General features: G+C 54.8%; 3 protein-coding genes and 1 long non-coding RNA gene across 4 annotated transcripts; all 4 read left to right on the forward strand.

Annotated features, from left to right (window-relative positions):
* Window positions 1-987: 987 nt before the first annotated feature.
* On the forward strand, window positions 988-6,853 carry DNAAF3 (dynein axonemal assembly factor 3). The gene is made up of 12 exons (XM_077914904.1): window positions 988-1,084; window positions 1,197-1,285; window positions 1,553-1,695; window positions 2,056-2,149; window positions 3,702-3,859; window positions 4,148-4,330; window positions 4,441-4,566; window positions 4,661-4,783; window positions 4,951-5,107; window positions 5,721-5,835; window positions 5,990-6,064; window positions 6,155-6,853. Exons 2-12 carry the CDS (start codon window positions 1,201-1,203, stop codon window positions 6,408-6,410), a joined length of 1,515 nt encoding a protein of 504 aa, XP_077771030.1. The 5' UTR covers window positions 988-1,084; window positions 1,197-1,200; the 3' UTR covers window positions 6,411-6,853.
* Window positions 6,854-7,363: 510 nt separating this feature from the next.
* TNNI3 (troponin I3, cardiac type) lies at window positions 7,364-10,563 on the forward strand. The gene is made up of 8 exons (XM_077914910.1): window positions 7,364-7,532; window positions 7,768-7,780; window positions 7,919-8,005; window positions 8,369-8,410; window positions 8,713-8,844; window positions 9,220-9,309; window positions 9,808-9,984; window positions 10,413-10,563. The coding sequence occupies exons 1-8, from the start codon at window positions 7,522-7,524 to the stop codon at window positions 10,494-10,496; spliced, it is 636 nt and encodes a 211-aa protein (XP_077771036.1). The 5' UTR covers window positions 7,364-7,521; the 3' UTR covers window positions 10,497-10,563.
* Window positions 10,564-11,552: 989 nt separating this feature from the next.
* Window positions 11,553-13,903, forward strand: LOC144323944 (uncharacterized). Its single transcript, XR_013389334.1, has 4 exons — window positions 11,553-11,920; window positions 13,267-13,321; window positions 13,606-13,627; window positions 13,870-13,903. It is a non-coding gene; the product is annotated as an uncharacterized LOC144323944 (long non-coding RNA).
* Window positions 13,904-16,793: 2,890 nt separating this feature from the next.
* TNNT1 (troponin T1, slow skeletal type) lies at window positions 16,794-22,986 on the forward strand. Its single transcript, XM_077914918.1, has 8 exons — window positions 16,794-16,950; window positions 17,238-17,354; window positions 17,589-17,666; window positions 18,808-18,921; window positions 19,188-19,297; window positions 21,833-21,923; window positions 22,027-22,067; window positions 22,851-22,986. Exons 2-8 carry the CDS (start codon window positions 17,256-17,258, stop codon window positions 22,894-22,896), a joined length of 579 nt encoding a protein of 192 aa, XP_077771044.1. The 5' UTR covers window positions 16,794-16,950; window positions 17,238-17,255; the 3' UTR covers window positions 22,897-22,986.
* The last annotated feature ends 4,417 nt before the right edge of the window (window positions 22,987-27,403 follow it).

Consider the following 27,403-nt stretch of genomic DNA (forward strand, 5'->3'; position numbering starts at 1 on the left):
CTGACTGTGCACTTGGACCACTCCTCTTCATACTACTCCTGGCCCTGGTTCTCATAAAATTTTATTTAGAAAAATAGGCAGCCAGTGGTCCTAGTTTGCCAATTTGATTTTTTAAAACGATTGCGTTAAAATAAAATATTATTTCCTTCATTTGAATACAATTGATGTAAAAAAAACCTTAAGACCACCAGCAATAGGAAAATATAGTAAAATAAGATGTGATGAGTTTTGAGTATGTATTGCCTTTATTTTATTTTTAAAATTTATTTATTTTTAAAGATTTTGTTTATGTATTCATGAGAGACACACACACAGAGGCAGAGACACAGGCAGAGGGAGAAGTAGGCTCCATGCAGGGAGCCCGATGTGGGACTCGATCCCTCATCCCCGGACTCCAGGATCATGCTCTGGCCCGAAGGCAGGCACTAAACGGCTGAGCCACCCAGGGATCCCTGTATTGCCTTTATTTTAAGATAATGCATTTAATTTGAGTTTAATTTTAGGAATTAGTAAGTCAGTTTAATTTTTAGCAACGACTGTGGGTAACAGCCAGGTTGCAAAATTCCTGACAATTGAGCAGCCAGGGGCCAGTCTAGCTAACACCAGCACCTTGCTGCATTTCCCGCCTGGGTGGTAGGATCACGGTGTGGGGTGGAAGGGGACACAGAGGAGGTCCAGGCAGCCTCACTTTAATTTGAATTAATCAATATTCTGTTCAGTTCTTTTTTTTTTTTTTTTTCAGTTGTGTATCAATTTGAATCGGCTCCTACCTTCTCCATCTCAGAGATGTGGACTTCCCCAGGCCCCGCCCCAGCCTCCCCCGGCCCCCCTCTTTCTTCGCCCGCGCCATCGTCATGACAACCGCGTCCACACACCCTCCACGTCCGCGAGCTCTCCCATTGGCCAAAAGTTCATAGCAGTCGTGCCTCGCTCGCTCCCATTGGTCAGTTGATCGCACCGGTGCCAACCCGCGTACTCCCATTGGCTGATTGGTCGAGAAGGAAGGGGGGGGTAGGCAGTGTGTGTACGCGGTGCGGAACCGAGCGCAGCACCGAGCAGGGAGGGAGTCTTTGGAAGGGTAGAGGTGAGGGGGGTGTCACTTGGAGGAGAGGGCCGAGACGTGAGGGGCGGTGAGAGGGGCATGCGGGGCGACGCAAGGATCATGTCTGGGGACTCCCAGGATGTCTGTTCTGCAGGGCGATGACCACGCCGGCGGGCTCCGGCGCAGGCTTCGGCTCCGTATCCTGGTGGGGCCTGTCCCCGGCGCTGGACCTGCAGGCTGAGAGTGAGTCCCCACGCTGGACCATATCTGACAAGGCGGCTGCCTTCCCAGCCTGGCAGGCGGCGCCCTAACGTTCTCCGAGGCTCCAATGGCGCCGCAGCCCCTCACTGGGCAGCCCAAGTGGCCTCTGAGGACTACGAGTCCCAGAATGCTTAGAGGCACAGCTCCCTTGGGAACGTAGGCCAGGCGTGCGAGTCCTACTGGGAGTTGTAGTCCACCGTTCTGGGGCACTCTTCAGGCCACAGACCCCAGCCCGTGTCATCTTGCCAGGTCCTCCTGTGGACTCAGACTTGCGGGACAATACCGAGCCCAGGACCCCCGAGTTAGATGTACTGCTCGTGGGCTCCGTGGATGGGCGGCACCTGCTTCGGACCCTGGCCCGGGCGGCGCTGTGGCCTCGCAGGAGGTTACACGTGAGCTGGGATTCTGGGGAGGGAGGAGGATGAAGATGAGAGCCCAGATTCCTGAGTCCTTGAAGGGAAAGAGAGCTGGAGGCCTGGACTGCTAGGTCTGAGGGAGGTAGAAGCTGGGGACCTAGACTTCAGGGTTGGGGACTCGAGTTCAAGTGGGAGGAAGAGCCTAAGGATTCGCGGTCCCTGAATAATGGTGGGGAGGAGGGTTTGAGTGCCCAGACTCCTGTGTTTGAAGGAAAGGGGCCAGTGTACAGGATGCCTGGGTCCTCTGGAGGCAGGAGGCTGAAGTCTTCCATCCCTGGGTCTCCAAGGAGCCAGGGATACAGATCTCAGAGTCATTTTGCTCTATCTATCTTCCAGTTCTATGTGCTAGAGAATAATCTGGAAGCTGTGGCCCGACACATGCTGATCTTCAGCCTAGCTTTAGAGGAACCTGAGAAGATGGGGTTGCAAGGTCAGTTGCAAGGACCCAGACATTCTGGCCCGCAGCCTCTTCCCCCTGCCTGCAGGGGTTCTGGCATATCAATATGTAAACATTTTAGCTACCTACTGCATCACTTGTTCACTAGTTTGTCAGGCTTAGGGCTTCAACTCTTCCCACCTGTACAATGGGGCTAAATATACCTCCTAGAGCCATTGAGAGGATTCCAGGGATGCCTGGATGGCTCAGCAGTTGAGCATTTGCCTTTGACTCAGCTTGTGATCTTGGGGTCCCAGGATCGAGTCCCACATGGGGCTCCCCCACAGGTAGTCTGCTTCTCCCTCTGCCTCTCTCTGTGTGTCTCTCATGAATAAATAAGTAAATAAAATCTTTAAAAAAAAGAGAGAGAGAGAGAGGATTCCAGGAGAAAATGCACATAAGCTGTCAGCACAATGCATGGCACAGGGTAAGCATTCAAAAGCTCCTAGCACAGGAGAGGACCAAAAGAAATCAAAGGACTTCTTAAGAGGTAGTGGGTCCCCCAGATGTGGGGAAGGTTTGGCAGAACTGAGCTCAGTCCTTTTCAGAGCCTTCCTACAGGTCCGAATGTCCTCAGTTGGAGGCATGAATCTCAGGGAGTCTGCCTTGAAGACGCAGCCCTGGGAGGAGGAGGACGAAGAGAAGGGGCAGGGTGGCAGGAATCATGATCTCATGATGGCAATGATTTTGGCCCAGTGTCTGGAGCCAAGTCTGGACTTGAGACAGTCTGTTCAAATTCTGGCTCTGCTTGCTGAGTGACCTGGGGCTACTATCTGTCCCTTTCTGGGCCCACATTGTTTCTACATTGATAAAAGGGAGATCCTAAAAGTTCTTTCCCCATAGAGTTCTTGTGAGGATTCAATTAGAAAAAAAAAAAACCAAAACCAAAAACAATGCATAGCTCCTGGCTTATGATATAGGATCAGTACCTCTTACTGATCATCATTGTTTTCACGACCTTGGAGGGTAGTTGTTAATAGCTCAGAGCATTCAGAATACACTGCACACATGTCACAGTGTACCTCATAAAAGGCTCTGAGCCTAGCTATCTAACTAAAGGTATATAGTTCTCTATTACAGGATTCTTAAACCACTAAATGAAACAATTTACATATTGATAGAGATACATTGATATAGATATAAACCTGTATACAACTAAAGATGAATAGTTCTCTGGTAAGATTCCTAACTAAAAAGGAACAATTTAACACTATAATATTTTAACATGCATAAATCTCCATTTCCATCTCCATCTATACATAACTTTTTCTTTTATAAGGTGAGGAAAATTCAAACATGAGCTGCAGGACTGGGCTCATCTGGTGGGTGGGGAAGACTAGGAGGAGACTTAGGTTGGGTGTAAGTGACTCTTAGAGTCTGGGGGATGGATGGGGATTTGGCCAGTGTCCCTTATACTCACATGACTATGACATAATAAGATTAAAGAGGGTGTGCGTCAGCCACACGGGTCTCATTTCTGGGTTCACTCGACTGCTCTGTCCACTAACCCTCTCTCCTTCTTCCCGCCCCCTTACCCCTACCCCAGAGAGAAGCGAGACCTTCCTGGAGGTGTGGGGGAACGCGCTGCTGCGCCCCCAGGTGGCCGCCTTCGTGCGCGCGCAAGCCGACCGCCTGGCGCACCTGGTCCCGGAGCCCGACCGCCTGGAGGAGCAGCTGCCCTGGCTCAGCCTAGGCGCCCTCAAGGTGCCGCCACTGCCCAGGATCCCGATGGCCACGGGAAGAATGGAAATGGGAAGCCCAAAAGGGTTTTCGTTGATGGCGTTCGAACCCCAGCCCCCCAGCTGTCACTGGGGGATGTGACCTAGGTGGTGGCTTCTACTCTCGGAACTGCAGTTTCTTCTGAGAAATGGGAGAATCCTCCTCGCGCCCTGGGGTGGGAGGGAGGGTAAAGCAGAAGATCCGGCTCTCCCTGCAGCTTCCTCCCCCTTACTCTCTCCCCGCCCCCCAACCTCCCGCGTGCCGGCCGTGCAGTTCCGTGAGCGCGACGCCCTGGAGGCTGTGTTCCGCTTCTGGGCGGGCGGAGAGAAGGAGCCCGAAGCCTTCCCCATGAGTCGCTTCTGGGACTCCAGGCTGCGTCACTACCTGGGCTCCCGTTACGACGCCCGGCACGGTGTCAGCGACTGGGACTTGCACATGAAGCTGCACGATCGCGGGGTGAGGGGGTTGGGAGGCTGGGGGCCCGGACTCCGGGGTCCGAGGGAGGTGGGACTGGGGGCCCATATACCAGATTTGCTTAGACCTGTTCGTTCGGGCCTTCTATCCAGGCCCGAGTCATCCACACTCGCGAGTTCCGGCGTTGGAGGGACACGGGTGTCGCCTTTGAACTCAGAGACTCCAGCGCCTATCATGTGCCAAACCGGACCCTTGCGTCGGGTCGCTTCCTGAGCCATGTACGTGTCCTCTCCCTGCCCGGGCCAGTGCTTCTTTTCAGTGACACGGGAACCGGGGTCTCCAACATTGACCTCACGTGCCTTTTCTCTCCAGCACGGGGAGCGTATCGCAGCACGCGGTTACTGGGGGGACATCGCCACGGGGCCATTCGTGGCCTTTGGCATCGAAACAGACGATGAGAGCCTCCTGCGGACCAGCAACGGACAGCCGGTCAAGGTGTGTGACTGCAGGTGCTGGGGCTGAGGGAGGGCTTTCGAGGCCTCGCCCCTCTGTACTTTAACCGCTCCCCTCGCCAGCACACACCTCGCACTGGGCGTTCCGGGGAGGGATGGTGTACTCTAGGCCCAGCCGCGTCATCCTGGCTGCGCCCCTTCTCTCCCCAGACTGCTGGGGAGATCACTCAGCACAACGTGACGGAGCTATTCCGAGAGATGGCCGCCTGGGGGCGCCCGAGAAACACCCAGGGAAACCCCGAGCAGATGTGCCAGGGCGAGGATCGCGGGGATCGCGAGGATGGCGAGGTTGCAAGCCCAGAGCGTAGTAAGCGTCCTGGTTCGCTGACCCCCTTGAAATGCGAATTGGGTGGTAAAGGGGTCACATCATCCCCCAGGGAAAGAGTGGGACCTGGACCCCCATCCTGGGCGTTAGGTTCCAGGTCTTTCAGCTCCAAGTGCGTAATGATATGGTTTCCAACGACTGGACAAGTGATCTCCTGTTCCTGATATGTCTTTTTCTTTTTTTGTATTTCTTTCCCTTTCCTCAATCTTGACACCATTGTTATCATTCTGAATTCCAACAGAATTCTAATCCTACCTGCGGCTAGAGTATTCTAACAGGATGCTGGGGCCCAGCCCACCCGTGGAGAGACCCTTCCCCTGCCCTGATTCTGGTCCTGCGCCCTGGTAACCATCACCTAACCTGGCTCTTCCTGAGTGTCTGGATGACCCTTATGGCCATGGGCCACCCGCTCTTTCCCTCTCTTGAGCCTCAGTTGCCTAGTCTGTAAAATGGATCTCTGCTTGCTGGGCTGACCTTCCTAGAACTTTCCAGGAATCCATCTACAAGAGATGATGAGAAAGGGCTTCAAGACACGTAGGCAAGGAGCATTATCTCCAAGCTTGGTGTGCCTGCCTAACTGTGGGTTCATCCCCAGCTGCCTCTGCCCCGGGATTCTTCACTGTGCACTTCCTGCCTCTCGGCTCTGCAGAAACCCTTCACCACAAGAGCTGCTACAAGGGACGGTTCCAGCTGCTCTATGTGGCCTGTGGGTAAGAAAGAGGTCTCTGGCTTCTCTGCCCTCACACCCAGGAATCCTGGCCCTCAGCCCCTCCTCAGTCAGCACCCAGATTCCCTGGCCCCACTACTCCCTCAGGACCTGAAAGTCTAAGTCTCAGCCCTCAGCCCTCACTTTTCTCTACTCAGGATGGTGCATCTTCTCAGCCCCGATCTCGGGGCCTGTGTGGCCCCCGGAGGACGCTTGGTGGTGGAATTGGCCCGGTGAGCCAGCCAGTGGGAGCACAGGGCAGGGAATATCCAGCCCTGGGCTCACAGCCGGGGACCCCCTAACACACCCCTTCCTTGTTTCAGGTACCTGGTGGACTTGAGGCAGGAGCAGTTGCAGGGCTTTGCTGCCCGGGTTGGAGAGTTAGCTCAGGCGGCTGGATTCACGCCCCCACCCCAGGCCAGGCCCTCGGAGACCTTTGCGCGCTTCTGCAAAGCCTTGGACTCTGCTGGCCAGCACACTGACTCAGCTTCGGAATCCATGACTCCGCCCCCTGACACCCTGGCTCCAGCCCTTGAGAACCAGAGTCAGCCTCTCAAAGGCGGGACCCCACCCTCTTAGCCCCTCAAACTGCGCTCAGAACCCCTCAAACTCCAGCTCTACTCCCCAAGGTTCTGGCTCCACCCACAGAGAGTCTGACCCCATTCCCAGATATCCAGTCCCCCATCTCTGACCTCTAAGGTCAGGTCCTGGAAGTAGAGCTTGCCTCTAGAATATTCACTCGGGTATACTCTCAATATTCTCCAACAGCTCCAGCGGTGTCCCTAGAATTTCAGATTACCTTCCTGGGATTCTATATTCTGTTCCTAGAATTCTAGAGTGTTCTTTCAGGGTTCCACATTCCATTCTTGAGACTCTAGAGATCCGGCCCTGAGTCTCAGGCCCTCTATGTGGTTTTCTTGTCCTCAGAGGTCCTATTTTACCTGAGGGTTGGGGGAATCTGCTTTCCAGGGCTGGTCCACACCCACATAGTCCAGATAAAAAGAGTGGTGTCCTCTTCTTCATGTGCCCTTGTGTCTTTGTCTTCACTTTTGTCTCCAGGGCTGGGACAGGGAAGGGGCTAGGGTGGTTAAGAGAGGAGACCTAGTTCCAAGTGGATTTCTCTGGGCTGTTATTGCCTGAGAGTCTGGACCATACCTGGATCGTCACATAAATCAACAAAATTTATTGAGTGGCTAACAGGTTTGGGACACAGAAAGTGATCATAGCTCTCATGGAGATCACTGTTTAGTGTGGGGATGAGCCCCAGACTTCTGGGTCTGAAGAACCAAGGAGCTGGGGCCTGAACTCCTGCATCTGAGGGAGGAAGGGCTGGGGGCCTGATCTCCTGTGTCTGCTGGAGGAGGGGAATGGGGGCCTGAACCCCTGCGTGTGAGGGAGGAGGGGCTGGGTTCCAGGCCTCCAAGGTGGAAGGGTGATCCAGCTGGAGCACAGCCCACCCCACCCCTCACGCGCCCCGGTTATCTCACATCCTGGGCAGGGGGAGGAGGTGGCAGCAGTATATTTAGTCTCAGTCCACGCCCCTTATCTCAGTGTCTTCAGTGAAGCTTGAGCAGTGCAGACAGACTGAAGCTCTGGGGGCCTTCAAGGTCATCCCGGATGCCCCCTCACTGACCTTCCAATCGCCCCTTGCCCTTCTTTGCCTCCTGCAAGCCTTGGCCTGAGTCTGCGCATGGCGGATGAGTGAGTGCATCTAGGGAACTCGGACCTGCAGGGCCCGAGGCGGTGGGACGTGGGCCTGTGAGGCCTGAGGAGGGAGGTGGGGACAGACTCCTGGCTATCGGCACGAAGGAAGGTTTGGGAACCAGACTCCCTGGAACCCGAGGACTGGGCAGCTGGTGGGCGGCCCCTGGGGTCCCTTAGACTGGACGGGACAGAGGCCCACCATTAACCCCCCCTTCCCGGTCTCTTCCTTCAGGAGCGGCGATGCGGTGAGAGGAGGCGCAGGCCGGGGTCCACGGCAGGGGAGGGAGCCGCAGGGTGGGCCCTGGGGCGGGAGGTGGCAGCTCCACCCGTAGAGGGGCGCTGGGGGGGGCCGCAGTGACGTGGCTCCATCCCCCCAACCCCAGGCGGGGTGCCCGCCCCCCGCTCCGGCCCCGATCCGACGCCAGTCTTCCGCCAACTACCGCGCGTACGCCACGGAGCCGCACGCCAAGGTGAGCTTGGGGCTGGCGGGGCTCGGTTCCCAGTCCGCAGAGGGGGCGGGACCCAGGGGTGGAGGGGCGGTGCCAGAGCCTTGGCTGGGGCGGGGCTTTGGCTGTGGGCGGAGCCTAGGAGGAAGCTGCGCCCTAGGGGCGGGGTTTTGCGGAGGGAGGGCTCGGATTGGTGTGGCCTGCCTATGGGCGGAGTTCGTTGCCTATGGGAACTGCCTAAGCAGTCAGGGGTCAGGGTTGGTGGATGGGGCTGAGGGGCTCAGTTTCAGCGGGAAGCGAGTCCAAATCTGGAACCTACCCATGCCCCCGACCATCTGTCTCCTACTCCCCGCCCTGATTATTCCTTGCTCCATGTCACCCCGGCAGAAAAAGTCCAAGATCTCCGCCTCGAGGAAACTGCAGCTGAAGGTGCTGGTGGGCCTGGAGGGGGCGCCTAGGTGTCCTCAGGGGGTGGAGCTGGAGGGTCGGGTGCGGGAGGGGGTAGGACGAGGCCTCAGTGGGGAGTGAGCGTGGCTTGTGGTGAGCAGCACCCACCCCCTCCCCGCCACGGGGGCGGAGCCTCGGATTGAAGGGGAGCGTCTCTGGAAAACCGCGGACCCTGCCTGGAACTGGGGGGCTGTCCTGGCCAGGGCGGCTTCCCCGGTGCGGATGCCGCGCAGCCCTCATCCGCCTCCCCGGGTGGGCTGCGGTCCCCGGCCTCGCCTCTGCAGACCCTGATGCTGCAGATCGCGAAGCAAGAGCTGGAGAGGGAGGCGGAGGAGCGGCGCGGAGAGAAAGGGCGCGCTCTGAGCACGCGGTGCCAGCCGCTGGAGTTAGCCGGGCTGGGCTTCGCGGAGCTGCAGGTACCGTTCTCATCAGGGACTCCTGCCCAGATGGGGATCCGAGGTACCTAGTGTCCGCTCCTGCATGGTTTGGACTCACCGGTCTAGTCACTGTCCCCTACCTCTGCTCTGGACCTTGTGATCCAGTCTGCTAATCCTTACCCTCAGGAGTTCAGAAATATGGCCTGCAGCTGCCTACAGTCTCAAAACCCAGAGATTAGGCTCTCCAGCCCCAATTCTGTCAGATTCTCAGGACTCCTGGCTCCCAGCACCCTTTATTCCAGCTGCCCCAGAGTCCTCTAGGACTAGATGTCCAGGCCCCCAGGGCCTCCTCCCTCAGACTCAGGAGTCAGAGTACCCCGGCCCCCCAACCACACATACCACATTCTTGACCAGGACTTGTGCCGACAACTCCACGCCCGAGTGGACAAAGTGGATGAAGAGAGATACGATGTGGAGGCGAAAGTCACCAAGAACATCACAGAGGTGGGGGGCCCTGGGCAGTCTTGGTCCCTTCGGGTAGAGTCTGGTGCCGGGGGGTTGTGGTCTCAGTCCACGCCCTTGCAGCTGCTGTTGACTGCAGACACCAGGAGATCCAGGACAGCTGGGCCTGGCAGGGATGGGGCAGAAGAATGAGTATAAAGTGGTTAGGGAAGGCTGTTCCAGGCAGAGGGGACAATAGCACACAAAAGCCAGGAGTTGGGAACGCAGAAGCTGTATTCGTGGAAATGTGTAGCTGGAGCATCGGGTGTTGTTGATAGGTGAGCTCAGGCATGGGTCAGGAAATTGTGGGATGCATGCAGCAGCACCAGGAGGTGTCAAGTGTTTTTCAGAGAGGAGGCTGGGCCCGTCGGGAGGGCTTACAGTTACTGGATGAGGAGCCTGGATGAGACCTCCATAGGCCTGGAAAGAGAGCAGAGGGAAGTATAGGGTGGAAGAATGGGTCTGGTGGAGGTTTCTACCTTCCCTTATGGCTGCCCCCAGATAGCAGATCTGACCCAGAAGATCTTTGACCTTCGGGGCAAATTTAAGCGGCCCACCCTGCGGAGGGTGAGGATCTCTGCAGATGCCATGATGCAGGCGCTGCTGGGCACCAGGGCTAAGGAGTCCTTAGACCTGCGGGCCCACCTCAAGCAGGTGAAGAAGGAGGACACAGAGAAGGTGAGTGTGGCTAGAGCCAGGAAAGGGGGTGCTCAGAGGAGAGGGTGTGGGACATAACAGTCATTGGGCCTAAGCTCAGGGCAGATGCTACTTGGAGTTATGGGGAGAAGAATCTGGTAAGAGGTCCCCAATAGGAAGTATAGGAGGGGCATAGGAAGTGCAAGGGGAAGCCAGAAAGTAGAAGGGGAAGCCAGGAAGTGCATTAGGGAGAAAGGAAGTAGCAAGGAGGCCAGAAGTGCATGAGGGAGATAGGATGTGCATGGGGGCAACTTTGATGGGATCGCCTGAGGGGATGAGAAGCCTTCCAGAAGCAGATCTCAAAATGGACATCCAAAGCAGAGTGGCCCAGCAGGCCAAAGATTGGGGGGAGGCTATTTGAGAGAGTGTAGATGGGAGAGAAGCCCTCACTCCTGGCCCCATTCCTCCAGGAAAACCGGGAGGTGGGAGACTGGCGTAAGAACATCGATGCGCTGAGTGGAATGGAGGGCCGCAAGAAAAAGTTTGAAGGCTGAGCTGGCTGCCCCCTGCCCTGGCCCTGAAGGTGTCCTTGAGGAATAAAGTTTCTCTCTGAGCTAGAAATGGCTGCAAGTCTGCTACCTGGGGGTCCGGTGTGAGGGAGATGAGAAGACTGAGGGGAGAGTCCCCCAAAGCCACACCACACAGCAGGAGCAGAGCTGGGTCTGCAGTAGGGGGCGTTCCCAGCTCTTATGCCTCACACGCAGGGTGTGCAGAGATGCCCAGACCGAGGTTCAAGGAGAGAGACATGCACACACACAGAGACAGCCAGAGACCCACAGAGAGGGAGAAAAGACAGAGATTCCTAGAAAGACCTGCAAAGAAAGGGGAAATGGAGAGGCCGATGTGCACAAAGCACATCAGAGACCACCAAACAAGGCAGAAATAGGGACTGAAAGAGGGACAATGCAGAGACATGGAGGAAGACACGGATGCAGAGCCAAAGAAAGACATAAATGAGGTCACACACATTCATATGCCAGTAGACAGATTCACAGAAATTGACAGATTCACCCCCAGAAATGCAGAGACAAAAATGCATGGGGAGACACAGGGAGTGAAAACACAGACTCGGAGAGACCCAGAGAGACAGCCCCTGGAGAAATGCCCAGAAAGAGAAACAGAGATGATAGGCAGGGAGAGACAGAGACACTGAGAAGCAGGAGGGGTGGCTGGCTCCCTTAGGGTTCAAGGTCGTGGCCGGCTGTGGGTAAGGGTAAGGGGGGCAGGAATACCCAACAGCTCAGTGTCAGATGAAGGTGGGGGAGTGTGAGGTCATGGGCCTGACACCACACCCTCTCCCCTCCCCCGACCCACACCTGCTTCCCGGCTTTAGCGCCTGTTGTCACCAGGATGGAATCCTGGTGGCAGACAAAGGGGTGGGGGTGGGAGGGGGTTGACAGAGACAGAGACAGAGACACACAGGTGGAGGGTCCCAGAGACAAAGGAGAGATGGACAGTATCAGAGATGCAGAGAGGCCCGAAGAGACACAGAAACTGGGACAAGAGCCTTATAAGAGGAAGCACCCCTTGTGCTCTTTTTGTCAGTAAGTATTCTCTGAGGACCTACTGTGTGCCAAGCCCAGGGACTTCAAAGCATCGGGTTCAGCGTGCTGTAAGGGAGGTGGGGAGCCCGGAGGTTGGAGGTCACCTGACCCAGTCTAGGTGTGAGGCCATGCTGATGGGGTGAAGGGGTCCCTAGACCCCCAGGAGGTGCCAGGATCCTGAATATGCAGCCAGAGCGGGGGCAGGGCAGCCTCTGAGCTGGACTCTGGGTCTGAGAGAGGAATTCTCAGGCCCTCCCTCTCCCCTGGGGGGCGGGGCTGAGACTCCACTATAAACCAGGGGTGCTTCCACTCGCTGGGTCAGCAACAGATCTGCCCTGCCCATTTGCTCACCGACTCTGCAGACTCAGCCTTAGGTAATGGTCTCCAGGAGCTTCGTACTGGGGGGAGACGGGGGTGGGGTGTGGGGGGGGAGACGACAGGAGGGGTGGCTACTGAGGTGGAGGTGGTACAAACTTAAGGCTTGGGAATTCCTGGGAAGTTCAGGCTTTATGAGGCCTGAGGACAGAGGTATTAGGATTTGGGAGTTATGGAGTCTGGAGGTGCCGAGATTGGGGTGTCCCAGAATATAACACCTTCAGACCTAGGAGCTCAGAGGGAATCTCAGAAATTGGGGATATCTGGGCTTGGACATTTATGGGCTGGGTGTCAGGACTGGGAGCCTCAGACTCTGGGGATTTGAGAATTGAGGTCTCCAGGTCTGAAGCCATATGATTGGAGGTACCAAATTTTGGGGCAACATGAATTGTACCTCTGAGCTTGGGCGTCTAGATTTTGGGGTCTCAAGACGTTGAGGCTTTAGAATGTAGGTGTCGAGACCTAGAGTGTCAAGATCTGGGGATGTCTGAGCCCAGACGCTGGAATCTCAAGAATGGGGTTCTCAGAATCTGGAGACATGAGGTCTTGCTTGTCCCCAGAAACTAGGGGCATCATCAGTTGGAGGGGCTCAGGATCTGTGGGTCTCAGGATTTGGGGGTGCTCTTAACCTGGATACTGTTGGTCCTGGGGGAATCCCAAAGATGATGTGGTGTCTATGTAGGAGTCAGGGTGAGATGTGTGGACTTCACTGCTCTTGATGAATCCAGCTTCCTTCAAGGCTGTGGGTAGGGGGCCAGGAGGGGCCAGGTGGGAAGATAACCAGATAGGGGGAGGGGGAGGGGTGGAGAGGGAGCCTGTGTGACTAATTCTCCCAGGAGCCTCCCCCCTTGAATCCCTTCTTAGGAAATGTCCTCTGTTTCACCATCTACGACATCCCCCCAAAATAGCCTTTGGGGGGTGGGGCAGCTATTGTCTTCAGGCCACAGTCCCTTCCCAAATACCTTCTCCTAATCTCCACTCAGATCAGGTTCCCATGGACATGTCATAAGACAAAGGAGGACAGCTGTGGTGGTGGAGGGGCAGGAGCTGCAGCTTTGGGGCTGTGCTCCCCCCACACCTCCCAGAGCCCTTTCCCTGTCAGGGCTCCCAGCCCCTCCTTCCTGAGACTGGGGAGTCCAGGCCCCCAGCCCCTCCTCCCTCAGACCCAGGGGTCAAGGCCCCCAGGCCCTCCTCCCTCAGACCCAGGACTTCAGGCCCCCATTCCCTCCTCCCTCAGACCCAGGACTTCAGGCCCCCATTCCCTCCTCCCTCAGACCCAGGACTCTGGCCCCCAGCCCCTCCTCCATCGGGACCCCACCTCAGTCGCATGTTCTTTGGTCCTTAGGTGACACAGGATGTCGGACACCGAGGAGCAGGAGTATGAGGAGTGAGTGGTGCTGGTGGGAGGGCTGGGGTATGGAGAGGTGGGACCCTCTCCCACCTCCAACACGCTAACCCTGCCTCTCTGTCCTCTTCCTGTGTCCTCAGGGAGCAGCCCGAAGGTGAGTGGGGAGTGGGTGGCCCTCGGTGGCCTGGGGACACGCGCGGGAGGCCCGAGGACAAGGGTCGCCCATCGCCCCCGGCCCCCCTGGGCGGCCACCCTCGGGGTCGCAGCACCCTGGGCGTGCTCTCTTGTGGGGTTCTAACCCTGCCTTTTCTGCCCCCTGCCCTTCCAGAAGAGGAGGCTGCGGAGGAGGAGGAGGAAGGTGAGGCCTGGACCCGCAGGTCTGCGGCCCAGGCAGCCCCGCGGGGCCGGGGCTGGGTGGGGAGGGGGCGCTGGGCGTGGCGGGGCCGGCGGGCACGGGGCTCCCGACCGCCCCGGCTTCAGGTCCTTTAACAGCCTCTACCCTTTCTTTCCTCCCTGCCCCCCCCCACCCCCCGCACCCCGGCGTGGCCGCTCCCCCTCGCTACCCCCTCCTCGCTTCTCCCCCTGCCTCCTCCTCCCCAGCCGCCGAGGAGCCGGAGCCCGTGGCAGAGCGAGGTAACCGCGGCTGCTTCGCTTCCCGAGACGGATTTCCTCGGGCCCCGAGCCCTGCGAGGACCCCTGCGCCCGCATAACCCGCCCAGGCCCGGTCCTTTAAGCCCCGGAGAGCTCGCGCGCCCTCTGGTGTCCACGAAGGGAAACGGCCTCGCCGAGGCTTTAACCCATTCCCTTCCTTCTTAAAGGGACCGACACCCAAGCCTTCTTCCCCAGCCTGGAGGAATTCTTGTAGAAGGGTTGGATGTTTGCGGACAGACACCCCCCCCCACCCCCATCTAAGTCCCCGACCCTGTCACTTTTCTCCTTCATATACATTCAAAGGTTGGGGTGTGAGTTGCAGAAAGGGCTCTCCCTGGGCGTCTGGATTCTTGTGTCCTCAGAGGGGAGGGGCTGGGGGCACCCTGAAGTGCTAGGTGTAAATGCAGAAGAGCAGGAGCTTTGGTATGTAAGAGGAAGGTCTGGGGGGGTTGGAGCCCTGGGTTCCCAGAGAAGTGGGAGGGGGACCCCACACCAGTTCTGAATGTATATCTGATGCGTGTGATCCTCCTTTTCCTGATTTCCCTTGTTCCCTCTTCTCCCCCCCTACTCATGCCTCTCCCCCAGAGCTGCTCCTGGGGTCTATGGCTTGGAGGGGAGTTCCCTCCTCTGGGTGTATCAGGCCCACCCCCATGAACTCTTGCTAATTATCTCTTTGTATCTCCCCACTAGAAGAGGAGCGCCCCAAACCAAGGTGAGATCCTAGGGGCTAAGCATCCCAATCACATCCTCCTAAATATGTACCCCCCACCCCTAGAGACAGGGTGTAAGAAAAGCAGAAAAGGAGAGTGGGGCCCTTGAAGCAGGAAAGGGCAGGGATTTGTTCTGTCAGCCAATTGTCCAGAGAACTTCCCTTGGTGTTTGGTATATCAGAACCCATCTGCTCTGTTGGTGAAACAGACCCAGATACAGTGAGGGTAGCACACAAGAAGGTACTATGTTTGCCCTAGGCAGTCAAGGAAGGCTTCCCAGGGGAGGAGGTGATGCTAGAGTCCTGAGGGATGAAGAGTTCACTAGCTGAAGGAGGTGGGAGGGATATTGTAAAGGAGAAAGCTTCACAGGGTGCATGCATGGTGCAGTGGTTGGATTCAGGCCAGGCTTTCAGGGAACAGACAGAGACACAGGTCATTCTGATGATGAGAGTCCTAAAATAAGCAGATCTGTGGAGACCATGAGAGCTCATGGGGGCGGAGGGTCTTGGAGGAGGTGAGATTGGGGCCAAAGCTTGGAGATGCAAGGAGGCTGCGATCTGAGCACAAGAAGGAGAGTTCTGGGTTGGTGTGGGCAGTGGTGCCAATTTCATTATGGCTGGAGTGCAGAGTGCAAGAAGGCATGGGGCTGTGAAAGCCTGGGCCCTGTGGAGCCATGGGGGGTTTTGAGTAGAGGAGGCATGGAAGGTTTTGAGTAGAGGAGTCAGACCTCAGTGAGATAGCAAGGGGGATCAGGGGGGCACAGGTGTGCTTTGGGATCTGGGAAGGCTTGTTGGAGAAGGGAAGGCCTCAGGGGATGCAGCAGGAAGGGGAAGGGCGTTGCATGCAGAGGGAACAGCATATGCAAAGGCCCAGGGGTACAAAGGCACATGTCATAGCCAGGGAACCATGAAATGTGTGTGTCTGGGAAGGAGGAGAGAAGTTGCTGGAGGATCTGACGGGCCAGATGGAGAAGGACTTTGAATGCTGGGTTGCTTGGACTTAAGGATGAGCTCTGGGTGCTAGAAACACCGCTCTAAAGTCATGAAGGAAGATGAACTGAAGGTAAACAGCCAGAGGTGGCGGGGGGCCAGGAGGAGGCTGGCATGAAGGTTCACAGGAGAGGGGCCGAGGCCTGAGCTAGGGTGGGGAGCATGGGGTGGAAACTGGGGAACAGACTGGGGAGATGCCCAGGCAAAGAGGCCAGACTTGTCACTGGGGCAAGGGGAGGGAGAATGTGAGCACCGCTGCCAGGGGTCTGGGCCATATGGCCGCCACTCAGTCTGGGGGAAGTTGGTGAGCTCAGAGGCAGCATGGTTTGTGAGAAGGCAGGAAATGTCAGGACGCACCTGTCAACCTGAGTCTGGAACCTCAAAGAGAATCTGGGCTGGAGACAGAGTTGGTGAATCCTTGGTAATTGATGATAATCGAAGTCACTCGAATGAATGACATGCCTTGTGGGAGTGTCCTGTGAACGAATAAAAGGGCAAAACTTTTTAAAAAGAAAAGATTTTATTTATTCATGAGAGACAGAGAGAAAGACAGAGACAGAGAGACAGAGAGAGAGAGAGAGAGAGAGAGACAGGCAGAGGGAAAAGCAGGATCCATGCAGGGAGCCTGACATGGGACGCCAGGATCATGCCCTGGGCCAAAGGCAGGTGCCCAACCGCTGAGCCACCCAGGGATTCCCAAGGGTGAAACTCTTTAAAGGGCTCTCTGGGGACCAGTAGACAGAGGTGACAGCGAGAGGAGTAGGAAGGAAATCAGGTGAAGTTTCTGTTTTAAAAAGCAGAGAAGAGAGAATTCTAATGAAGGCATGGATGGAGGGCGGACCCCCCCTCAGGGCAGCACCACCCAATACGAATATAATGCAAGCCACATATGTATAATCTATGTATATAATTTATGTATAAAAATATATATTACAAGCAACATTTTAAAAAGTAAAACAAAACAGATAAAATTAATCTTCATAGGATTTTTCCATTCAATCCACTATATCTGAAATTTTATCATTTCAAGATGTAATCAATTGATAGGCGGCATCATTAGTGAAATATTTTACATTTCTTTGAACCAAGTTTTCAAAATCCAGTGTGTTTCACAGATGGCACGTGGAATCGCAAGTCAGACCAGCCAGTTGTCAGGTGCCCCAACCACACGTGGCTGGTGGCTGCCAGGGTAAACAGTGCAGCAGCAGCAGCTGGGGAGCTCCATCAGGGAGCTCAGGCTGTTCATTTATTCCCCTTCTCCACCCATCAGGCCTGTGGTCCCTCCACTGATCCCCCCCAAGATCCCAGAAGGGGAACGTGTGGACTTCGATGTAAGTAAGGGACATTCAGTCTCCAGGTGTCTTTGTGCAAATTAGGAAGAGGCGCCCCTGGCTTCTCCCTTCTTTCGGGAATCCCCTAAAATGGACCTAGTGTGGGTCGCTAGTGCCACCTTCTGCAAGCATCGCGAACAGCGGCCCCCCGACTCCCTAAACTGTCCCAGTCCATCCCTGCCCCCAAGGGCCCTGCCCTGACTTTCCTCTGAGGTGCGCACAGGTGGGTGCGGGTCCCCCACACTGCCTGGGGATGACACGCTCCCCGCCCCCCCTCCGGCCTGCAGGACATCCACCGCAAGCGCATGGAGAAAGATCTGCTGGAGCTGCAGACGCTCATCGACGTGCATTTTGAACAGCGGAAGAAAGAGGAAGAGGAGCTCATTGCGTTGAAAGAGCGCATTGTGAGTGGAGGGAGGTGGGGTTCTGCTAGTTCCTCCCTCACCCTGTGAGGGGCTGGGCTGGGAATGGTTCCCAGACAGTGCAGGCCCGAGGCTGAATCTTGTGGGAACTGGCAACTGGTGCAAGTCCATGGCCACACTCAAACTAGCTCATCTCTGCTCTTGACCTCCTTGGGAAGGCAGCGTCCCTGCACCCCCTCATTCTTCTCTCCCCCCAACACCCCCCTCCCGCCCCAGGAGCGGCGCAGAGCTGAGAGAGCTGAGCAGCAGCGCTTCCGAACAGAGAAGGAGCGTGAGCGTCAGGCTAAGCTGGCGGTGGGTGCCTCCCCTGCCCTTCCCTGCCCTGCCCAGCCCTGCCCTGGAAGGGAGACCAAATGTTACTTCTTCAGCTGGATGCTCTGTTTCCCATTTGTCATATTTTCTGCTGTCCTGAGAAAGTCCTTGTGGTGTATTATTCAAGGATCTTTCCTTTGGAAGGGACAGAAACCCCAACCCAAACCGGATTCAGCAGAAAGAGAATTTTATTGGCTCATATAACCAAAAGAAAAGTGGAGTGTGACTTGCTTCAGGCATGGCTGGATCAAGAAACTCAAGCTCACAAAGACTCAGCTTTTGTCTTCCTATCCCTGGGCCCATTTTTCTGTGGACCCTAGGGTGATGAGGTCATCATGGGTGTGCTTGGGACTTTCCTGGCCTGGGCCTTGAAAATCCTGTTCCCATCAGTCCCAGGGAAACCAGATGGCTGGTCACCCTACTGGACATCCCGTTCTCAGGCAGGGATGGCAAGTGACCATCAGAAACTCTGGCTATAATTCCTCTTTTATCTGTCTTCTGCATGATTCTGGGATGAGTGCAGATTGGTCACCTGTCCAACTTGGAGCAAATTGCTAGCTAGTTGTAGGAGACTGGTTAGGATATTCCCATTGGCGTAGGCTCTGGATATGTGATCTGCCTTGACATCAAGGACTCCTGGAAGCACTTTTAAAGATTAGGAGTAGTGACATGGTAGGCAAAGTACTGGTCTCCCAAAGATGCTCACATCCTAATGCCCAGAGTCTATGAATATGATACCTTGCATGGCAAAAGGGACTTTGCAGGTGTGATTAATTTTTTAAAAAGATTTTATTTATTTATTCATGAGAGACACAGAGAGAGGCAGAGACACAGGCAGAGGGAGAAGCAGGGTCCCTGCTGGGAGCTGGATGTGGGACTCCATCCCAGGACCTCCTGTCAGGACCTGAGCGGAAGGCAGACATTTAACCAACTGCGCCCCCTAGGCACCCCCAGGATGTCTGCATTCTTGCCTATTCTGACACTGACTTTGCCTCATGCACTGTGTCTGGTTGGTCCTGCTTCACTTAGCTCACCAGTGAGATTCCCTCCCAGCTCCCCATCCCAGACCTTTTCCCTGAAGTGGGTGGGCAAGGCCTTAGGGCTAACCCCTTTCTTCCCTCAGGAGGAGAAGATGCGGAAGGAGGAGGAAGAGGCCAAGAAGCGAGCTGAGGATGACGCTAAAAAGAAGAAGGTTCTGTCCAATATGGGAGCCCATTTTGGGGGTTACCTGGTCAAGGTGAGTTCACTCCTCTGGACCTAAGGTCTATGTTTCCAGGGAAGAGGCAACAGAGGGCTTAGAGTTCTGGTTCCCCATGAAGGTGGGGGCTGGGGGCCTAGTCTCCTGGGTCTGAGGGAGGAGGGGCTGGGGGCCTGGACTCCTGGTCTGAGGGAGGAGGGGCTGGGGGCCTGGACTCCTGGGTGTAGGGACAAGGTGGTGAGGAGCTCAGCTCCATGGGTTCTGATCCATCCCACACTTCAGTGTGTCCGTTTCTCTACTCTCAGGCAGAACAAAAGCGTGGTAAGCGCCAGACAGGTCGGGAGATGAAACTACGTATCCTGTCTGAGCGTAAAAAGCCTCTGAACATCGACCACATGGGAGAAGACCAGCTCCGGTATACCGGTGGGATGGGGGCTCAGGGTGGGAGGGGGCTGGCTGTAAGACGGTGACATAAGGGAATCTTTACCCAGCTCTGGGAGAGCAGAAGCCCAGGTCTGAGCCCTGGTGCTGTGTGACTTTGAGGTAGTGTGTCCCCCTCTCTGGACTCCCTTGTATTTCCAGTGAAATATGTCACTGATTCACTTTTTGTGGCTACCTTGACATGTAGAGTCTGGGGGGGTCATATGAGGGGAAGCCAGATAAGATGGCTCACCAAAAGTTAGGAGATTTTGTTGACTTATTGAGGTCCTGTGGAAACTCAGGAAGCCCCATCTTTTTTTTTTTTTTTTTTGTACATTTTATCTGTTTATTCATGAGAGAGAGAGAGAGAGAGAGAGAGGCAGAGACACAGGCAGAGGGTTCAGAAGCAGGCTCCATGCAGGGAGCCTGACATGGAACTCGATCCCCAGTCTCCAGGATCACACCCTGGGCTGATGGCGGCGCTAAACTGCTGAGCCACCCGGGCTGCCCAGGAAGCCCCATCTTTATGTGAATTAAAGCCAGACATGTCAGTGAGACCTTTCCAGCCAAGTGTCTGCCCCCTGGGACTCCATCTGCTCCTCTACCTCCCATTCACAGGACAGCCCCCATCTTGTGATAAGCACTGGAGGGAAGACTGCAGAGTGCTTCTCCTTCTGGGGCCTCAGCCATAGCCTGATGTTTTCTGACCTGGGGTATGACCCATAAAGTCAGAAACCCCCACAACCCTAGAGACAGCACAGCAATGGGGGCTGGAGCTCAGTGGTGGCTCTACCACTTACCAGCTGTGTGATCCTAGGCATGGCAAGCAATTTCTCTGAGCCTCACTTTCCTTATTGGCAAAATAAGGCCAGGATAACAAAGTCTACTTCATACACCTGTGAAAGGTCAGTGAGGTGATGATGATGATGATGGTGATGGCGATGATGATGGCAGCGGCGGCGGTGGTGATGATGGTGATCGGTGATCGCTGCAGCAGCCATGCCCCAGGGAGGGCTTACAACCCTGTGATGTAGATACTATGAGTATCCTCCTCCTGGATGAGGTTCCTGAGGCACAGAGAGGTTAAGTAACCTCTCTAGGGTTGCACAGCTTGCAAGTGTAAGCGCTAGGAATGAGCCCCAGGCCATCTGGTGCAGCAGCCTGTACTCACTGCATTATAAAGTGGAATGATGGTAGATGTTAAACTGCCAGCTTTCCAGAAGCAAAAGGTCCCAATCGTAGCTTTTGCCCATTTCCATGATGTCCACCATGTGGATTTCAAACTACCAGTGTGAGGATACTGTGCACAAGAAAAGACGCACAGGGTCAGCTCTTGGAGGTGTTTACATGGCTCCAGCCCACTGATCGCTTTGCACTCCCCCTTCTGAGCACATTTTCACAGAGCCCGTCATAAAGTAATATGTGGCTGCTCATCCCCCCACCCCCTTTCCCCCCTTTTCTTATTTCTCTGCCCTCCACCACACACTCACTCATAACTTGGGTCCACTAATATTTAGATCCAGTTACCTCAATTTTATTCATTAGATAAAGGGTCTAATATGAGGGTCTTACAACATTTTTCAAATAAAAATGTGCCCCAGAGGAGAGTGCAGTGGAAAGCTGGTAGCTAGCAAGACAAAACAAGCAATATAAATAATAATAAAATGAACAGTAACATTGACTTTATTGAGTGTTTCTACGTGTCAGGCATTACACATCCTATAACAGTTCTGTGCAATAGATTTTTTATCAGTTAAGAATAAGCTTGGCTTCTAGTAAAGTCACCTGTCCATAGCAGCCTAAAATACAGAGGCTTATTTTCTCACATGGGAGAATTCTGAGACTAGGTGGTCCACAGCTGGTATAAAACTCTAGAAAATGACTGAAGACCCAGACTCCTGTTTTTCTGCTCTACCACATTTAGCCTGATATTTCCATCCTCAAAATCACCTCATGGTCCAAAGTGGCAGCTGGGGCTCCAGCCAGCACATCCAAGCAGCAGGAAGAAGTTGCACAGAATGAATTAACCAAAGGCTTTCCTGGGAGCCCTATCCAGGGACCTGTTTTCATCCCCATTGGCCACCCCTACTTACACAGGAGATTTGGGAGAGTGGCTTTTTAACTAGGCCTATTGCAAAAGGTTGTTTCTAAGGAAGAATGGGAGAAGAGGTATAGAGGAGGTAGCCATGATTTTACAGAGAGGGAAATGGGATCCTAGGGGAGGTTACTTGGCAAAAGTCACAAACAGGAGAATGGCAAAGTTGGGACTTGAATCGGCTTCTGGACTCCAGAACCTGGGTCCTTAACCATGACATCATTCTTCCTTAGGGAAATATGGATTTTGGATGTGGAGACAGTGGGCAGACACTGGAAACCCTTTTTCTTCCATTCACTTTGAATAGTTTGGCCTCAGATATTAGCAGAATGGCAACAGTGCTGCCCAACTCAGAGTCTCGTGGGGTGGCTCTGGGCACTTCTCTGTGGGCTGGGGGCGTGGGATGGCGCCACAGCCACCCTTCTGTCCTCCCAGGGAGAAGGCCCAGGAGTTGTCGGACTGGATCCACCAGCTGGAGTCTGAGAAGTTTGACCTGATGGAGAAGCTGAAGCAGCAGAAGTATGAGGTAAGGCCCGTCTCCCACGGAGGATGTCGGCGCTGTGCAGGGCAGGGGCGGGCAGATGCGTCTCCCAGGCTGTCCCCCCAGCCCGTCTCTCTTTCCCGCACAGATCAACGTGCTGTACAACCGCATCAGCCATGCCCAGAAGTTGTAAGTGTGTCTCGGGCGCTGAGCCCTGTGCCACCCACCCCTCACTCTGACGCTGGGGTCTGTCCTTCCCTCTCTCTGTGAGCTTTGGTCCCTTGCCCCCTCTTGGCATCTGCCCTGGGTCCCTCTTCTTGGGTCTCCATCCCTGTTTCTGTGTCCCTCAAAGTCAGGACTCTCAAGGTGGGGTGGGCGGTCTTGCCCCCCCAGGGCATTGGACAGGGGCTGGAACACAAGTGGCTGTCACAGCTGGAGGTGCTCCTAGCATCCAGGTGGGGAGACTGGGGAGGCTGCCCAGCACCCTGCAGTGTCCAGGACATCCCCCCCCACTGCCCCAACCGTCAACAGGATGAGAACCCCGCCGTGACTTCTGTGCCTTGCTCTGCCTCCCCAGCTCTCTTTCTCTTGCTCTCTGTTCATCTATCCCCATGTCCCACATTCTCTCTTTCACCCCAGCCTTGGGCCCTCTTCTTTGCCACCCACTCTCTGTCACCCATCCCTCCCTTCCCCCAGCCCATCCCAGGAACATACTGACCTCGGCTCCTGCAAGTGGGTGGGTGGAACCCGGCCCCAGACCATCAACCATACCGCCCCAGTCAGCAAACCCTCAGACCATCAACCACACTGCCCCGTCAGCGAACAGAGAACGCATTTGCCTGCCAGTCCTCTTGACCGGGACAGCGGGAATTTGGGGGTGGGGCTTGTGGACTCCCTGAGTTGAGGGCAGGGCCAATCTCAGAGGCTGGGGGAGCCCCTTCTTCCTGACACCCCTTCCCTCTTCTCCTACAGCCGGAAGGGGGCAGGGAAGGGCCGAGTTGGAGGTCGCTGGAAGTGAGGCCCGGGAGCCAGGAGCCAGAGCCTGAGCCAGAGCCTCTGGGGCATGGATCACATCTGTGGTTGAAATAAACACGCCCCCTGCAGGCCACCTGCTGAGTTCTGTGGTTGTCATTACTGCACTGCATGTGGCCAGCTTCCCTGCTTCCTTTGACTTAGTGCCTGGAGAACCCTCCTTGTCACTATAGCGGTAGGTCAAATTGAGCCCTTATGCACCTGCTGGGAATGCAACATGGGGCGGCCACTTCGGAAGCCAGTCTGGTGCTTCCTCACCCAGCTAGGCACACAGTTACTCTATGGCCCAGTAATTCTACTCCCAGTGTCTACCTGAGAGAAATGAAAACACATGTTCATCCACATGCCCACTGTGCTCCACGGCCCAAAGGGTGGAAACACTCCTAATGTCCACCAACTGATGAATGGATGTGAGGAGGTATTACTCAGCAATAAAAAGGAACAGAGCCCTGACACACACTGTAATGTCCACGAATCTCAAAAACATGGTACTTGGTGAAAGAAGCCAGACACAGAAGGTCCCAGATTGTGTGACTTCACATGTGTGAATTGTCTAGAGGGCAAATCCATGGAAGCAGGGAGGAGGTGGGTGGCTTCCAGGGGCTGGGGGAGGGTTGGGTGGGGAATGCTGATTTTTGTCGGGCTGCCGAAAATACTTGGAATTAGTCGTGATGCTAGGACACACAACCTCGTGAATATAAAAAATCACTAAACTGCATACTTTTTTCCCCCCAAAAGCTACCCAGCTGTATCAGATGGCCTGTGTTCCGTAGCCAACCACCTCACTTGTAACTGGCTTCCCATAGTAGCATTTTCTTTAGTTTATGAGTTTGTGGGTCAGTTGCTAGTTTGTGCTGGGCTCAGCAGGGGGGTTCTTCTGGGCATGGCTGATCTGGGCTGGGCTTGCTTGTGCATCCACGGTTGGGGATTCCTGTGGCTCAGTGGGACTGGTTGGTTTAGGGTGGCCCCATTTGGGATGGCTGAGACCTCTCTCCTTGTGGTCTCTCACACTTTTCTTTCTAAGGAGGGACATATATGGTTTTCTTTCATGCATTTCAGCCTAATCTTGTGCTCCCAGAATTTTGTTGACCTTCTGTGATCATCCTGTGAATGCCTCTTCATGTTTCAGTAGCTTGACTCGGGTCCTTTCCTATTGGGAAGTGTTGGGTTGCCAACACTAGCCAACAATGTCATTTAGGAGTTATGCTTGGCTGCTAGGAAGGAAGACCCAAAATAACAATGGTTTTGGTGAATTGGGGGTTTGTTTTCTCACACAGAACCTAAAAGAAAGAGGTAGTAGGCAATCCTGGGCAGAAAAGGCAGGTCTAAAGAGCCATCAGGAATTGAGACTCCTGCTTTTTTTGCTCTGCTTCCACCCACAAGGTCATGCAGTGGTCACTGTATGCTTTCTGGGGCTCCAGCCATCACTTCCGCTTACAGGAATGGAAGACAGCAGAAGGCAAGGCCAGAAATGTACACCTTGCAGCTGAATTCAACCCCTAAGAGAGCCTTCCTGGAAGCCCCATCCACCCAAGTTCATTCCCATCTTGTTGGCCACGCCTAATGGCAAAGGAGATTAGGTCTCTGGCCCACTCTTGAGCGAGCTGGGTGTTTTGCCACTTCAAATAAAACCAGGGTTCTATTTTTGAGGAGGGAAACACTAGTTACAGGCAGACAATTAGCAGTCTCGGATGCACTTCCGTCCTTTGGCTACCCAAGCTACACATATAGATCCTGTACATGGGTCATTCACCTGCTCCCTAGGGACAAGAGCCCAGGTTCTTGGGGTCATACCAGCCCTGCCAGTCAGGCTTGGGTGTGCCTCCCACTGGTTTGGCATCTTATAAACGCACACCCTAACAAATCCACAGTGGCTAAGATGCAGGGAATTGTAAGAATAACAGTTCAGACAAACCTTTTCACAGGGAATAGAGTAGAAAGGGAAGAAGAAGGACGTCACAGGATAGGAACAGACATATGTTAACAGACCCAGAAAATGTGGCTCTACACATTGGGATAAAACCCCTCTTCTGTAATCATTTTGGCTTAACACTACATGTAAGTGGAGGGTGTCTTTCCATGCTCATATTAGAGAGTGATATTTGGGAGAATACTGTTCTTGGTGTGGTTAACAAATTCAAAGCCTCCTTCCTGTTGGTGTGAGTATGAGGACCCAGGGGATGTGTTTGTATGTGGATAGTCACTAGATGGTCAGCCATGGGGGTGTCTTTCATAGTACATTGTCCTTTAAATTTAAAACTTTCCTTTGTGTAAATAACTCTGCCAAGAACAGTTTTAAAAACATCAGAAATCAGAACTGACCTATAATATGCCTAGTCTTGTTTTCACACTGGACAAGAGAGTAAACTTGATGCTTTAGTTCATTCCTTTATCTGGATCATCTTTATGACATGGATGGGCGTCTGTTTCTCTGTGTTTGCAGGGGAAGAAGGAACATCTTCTTATCTCAAGGAGGTTATTTTCACCAGCTGAGTGAGGAGGGCTTGCAGTTCTAAGGTTAGGCATTGCAATTCCAGTGTTAGCACGGAGAGGAAACAGTGAAAACACTTTCTCCATGGAAAAGCAAAGGGAAGAAGATAATTTTAAAGAGTGAGATATGAACATGTCTGTACCAGCCAACACCTGGTACCTATCAGACACCTTATGGACGCTCTGGACAACTCCCTGAGACAGAGATTAGCCCTAGGCTTTAGAGCCAGGAAGTGGACAGAAACAAGCGTCAGACCTACCACTGCCTACATGGGACCTGGAATTCTTCACCATTGCAGCAGTGCAGGTTTTAAAATAGAGGCTAAAGTCTAAATTCTGCAGGCAGTGTAAAGATTGCCAATTGAGCTGATGGTGGGAACACGTCTCACACTTTGTCGTGTGGGTTGGGCAGACACCCCAGATAAACAATCACAGTCACAAAAACAGACAGACATATTTCCACGAACACTTACAGGCTTGATAAACATGAATCCCTATGAATAGCACACACCCAGGCACACACAAGACCGTAGGCACACAGTTATAAAGTGTCACGGGTATGCACGCACACTGAAACACACACAACCACAACCGCACATAACCTACAGGCGACCTACTAACTGCCTTTCAAGCTTCCTGGCAAAGGAGGTGGGGTTCACGTCCCACGCGTGGGAAGCGTGGGGTTCAGAGACTACATATCCCAAGAACTACCGGGACTGCCATTCCCTTTATAGCTATGGCCAGCTTTCCCCAGGCCTCATGGGATTTGTAGTTTATTTCTTTCTACAGGCCCCGCTACTTCGGAGTGGGTGGGCTCCTCCAACATCCCTTAAGAAAAAAGGCTGTTGCCGCTGTCCAGATTTCAGCGCCTTTTTGTGCGATTTTTACGGGTCTTGGATCCGACCTCAAAGTGCCTCTATCTCTCCTAGCCAGGATTTAGGCGCAGGACACTTAAAGTGAGGATTATTTCGTGAGGATTATTATTATTTTAAAGTGCTACGTGGAGCCCCTCACCCAGGACTACAATTCCCAGCATGGCTTGCGAGCATGTAGAGCCTAGACTACATTTTCCAGCGTGCTCCGCGTCGCAGGAGGCCCTCGGAAGAAAGGCGGATGAATGAAGGTTCTGGGGGCGCTGTCCTTGTGGACCCCGCCCCTTGGGCCCCTTGACTGGATGTGATCCAGGGGTCACCATGAGGGACTTTGGACTTCTCCTGTCCTTGGGCCTGGCTTTTTGGGGGGCTTGGGATTCTGCCTAGGACGTACTGTGTTTCCAGGGGCGTGGCCCTGAGAACTACATTTCCCGGCGTGCGCTGGCGCTGTGGGCCGATGGCCATGACCTCTGACTGCCCACTCTATCTCCCAGCATGACCTGGGTGGCCACTCCGGAAAGCTGGGATTTGGGATTGCCCTGAAGGGTCTCCGGGTTGCGGGGCGCCCTGGTGTTTCCCTTGACCTCGGGAATCCATTAATTACTTCGTGCAGAAATTAACTTCGGTCTCGCAATTTTAAGCTCCATTCTGGGTCCTGGGGATAAGGGGCGCTCAGAGAAGACAAACGTCCTTGCCCTCCGGCCGCTTATTTCTAGCTAAAGGGAGCTGACCAAAGAGCCCACAATTAATGAATTATGTGGGAAAATGAGCGTTATGTCCTTCCCGGCTCCCGGCCCCGTGGAACGTAGCAGTGCATTTCCCAGGGCGCCCCCGCCCCCACTCTCACTCCCACCCCCACCCCAACCGTCCACCGGTCGCCTGGAGCGGCGGACTTCTCGGTGCGCCTCGGGGCGGAGCGAGGCAGGGAGGTTGCCATTAGCAACTTCCGCTTGCGGACTCCATTTCCCAGCGCACCCCGGGGAGGCGTGCTGACGTCGGCGCTCCGGGCGGGGGCAGACTGATCCTCGGGCGGCGCGGGGCCAGCGGCAGTTCCCAGCGGCCCCGGGCGGGCGGCGGCGGCGGCGGCTCCTCCTCGGGGCTCGGCGTACGCTCGCTCGCTCGCTCTCCCGG

The sequence above is a fragment of the Canis aureus genome, chromosome 1 (genome assembly GCF_053574225.1).
Source record: "Canis aureus isolate CA01 chromosome 1, VMU_Caureus_v.1.0, whole genome shotgun sequence".
Taxonomy (NCBI): Eukaryota; Metazoa; Chordata; class Mammalia; order Carnivora; family Canidae; genus Canis; species Canis aureus.

Bases quoted from the DNA above. Each gene is read 5' to 3' on its own strand.
- DNAAF3 (XM_077914904.1), top strand. From the start codon at position 1,201: ATGACCACGCCGGCGGGCTCCGGCGCAGGCTTCGGCTCCGTATCCTGG. The intron at 1,286-1,552 runs GTGAGTCCCCAC...TCATCTTGCCAG, and splicing joins GCTGGACCTGCAGGCTGAGA to GTCCTCCTGTGGACTCAGAC. The intron at 1,696-2,055 runs GTGAGCTGGGAT...TCTATCTTCCAG, and splicing joins GGCCTCGCAGGAGGTTACAC to TTCTATGTGCTAGAGAATAA.
- TNNI3 (XM_077914910.1), top strand. The intron at 8,006-8,368 runs GTGAGCTTGGGG...TCACCCCGGCAG, and splicing joins CCACGGAGCCGCACGCCAAG to AAAAAGTCCAAGATCTCCGC. The intron at 9,310-9,807 runs GTGGGGGGCCCT...GGCTGCCCCCAG, and splicing joins TCACCAAGAACATCACAGAG to ATAGCAGATCTGACCCAGAA.
- TNNT1 (XM_077914918.1), top strand. From the start codon at position 17,256: ATGGAGAAAGATCTGCTGGAGCTGCAGACGCTCATCGACGTGCATTTT. The intron at 18,922-19,187 runs GTGAGTTCACTC...CTCTACTCTCAG, and splicing joins TTGGGGGTTACCTGGTCAAG to GCAGAACAAAAGCGTGGTAA. The intron at 22,068-22,850 runs GTAAGTGTGTCT...CTTCTCCTACAG, and splicing joins ATCAGCCATGCCCAGAAGTT to CCGGAAGGGGGCAGGGAAGG.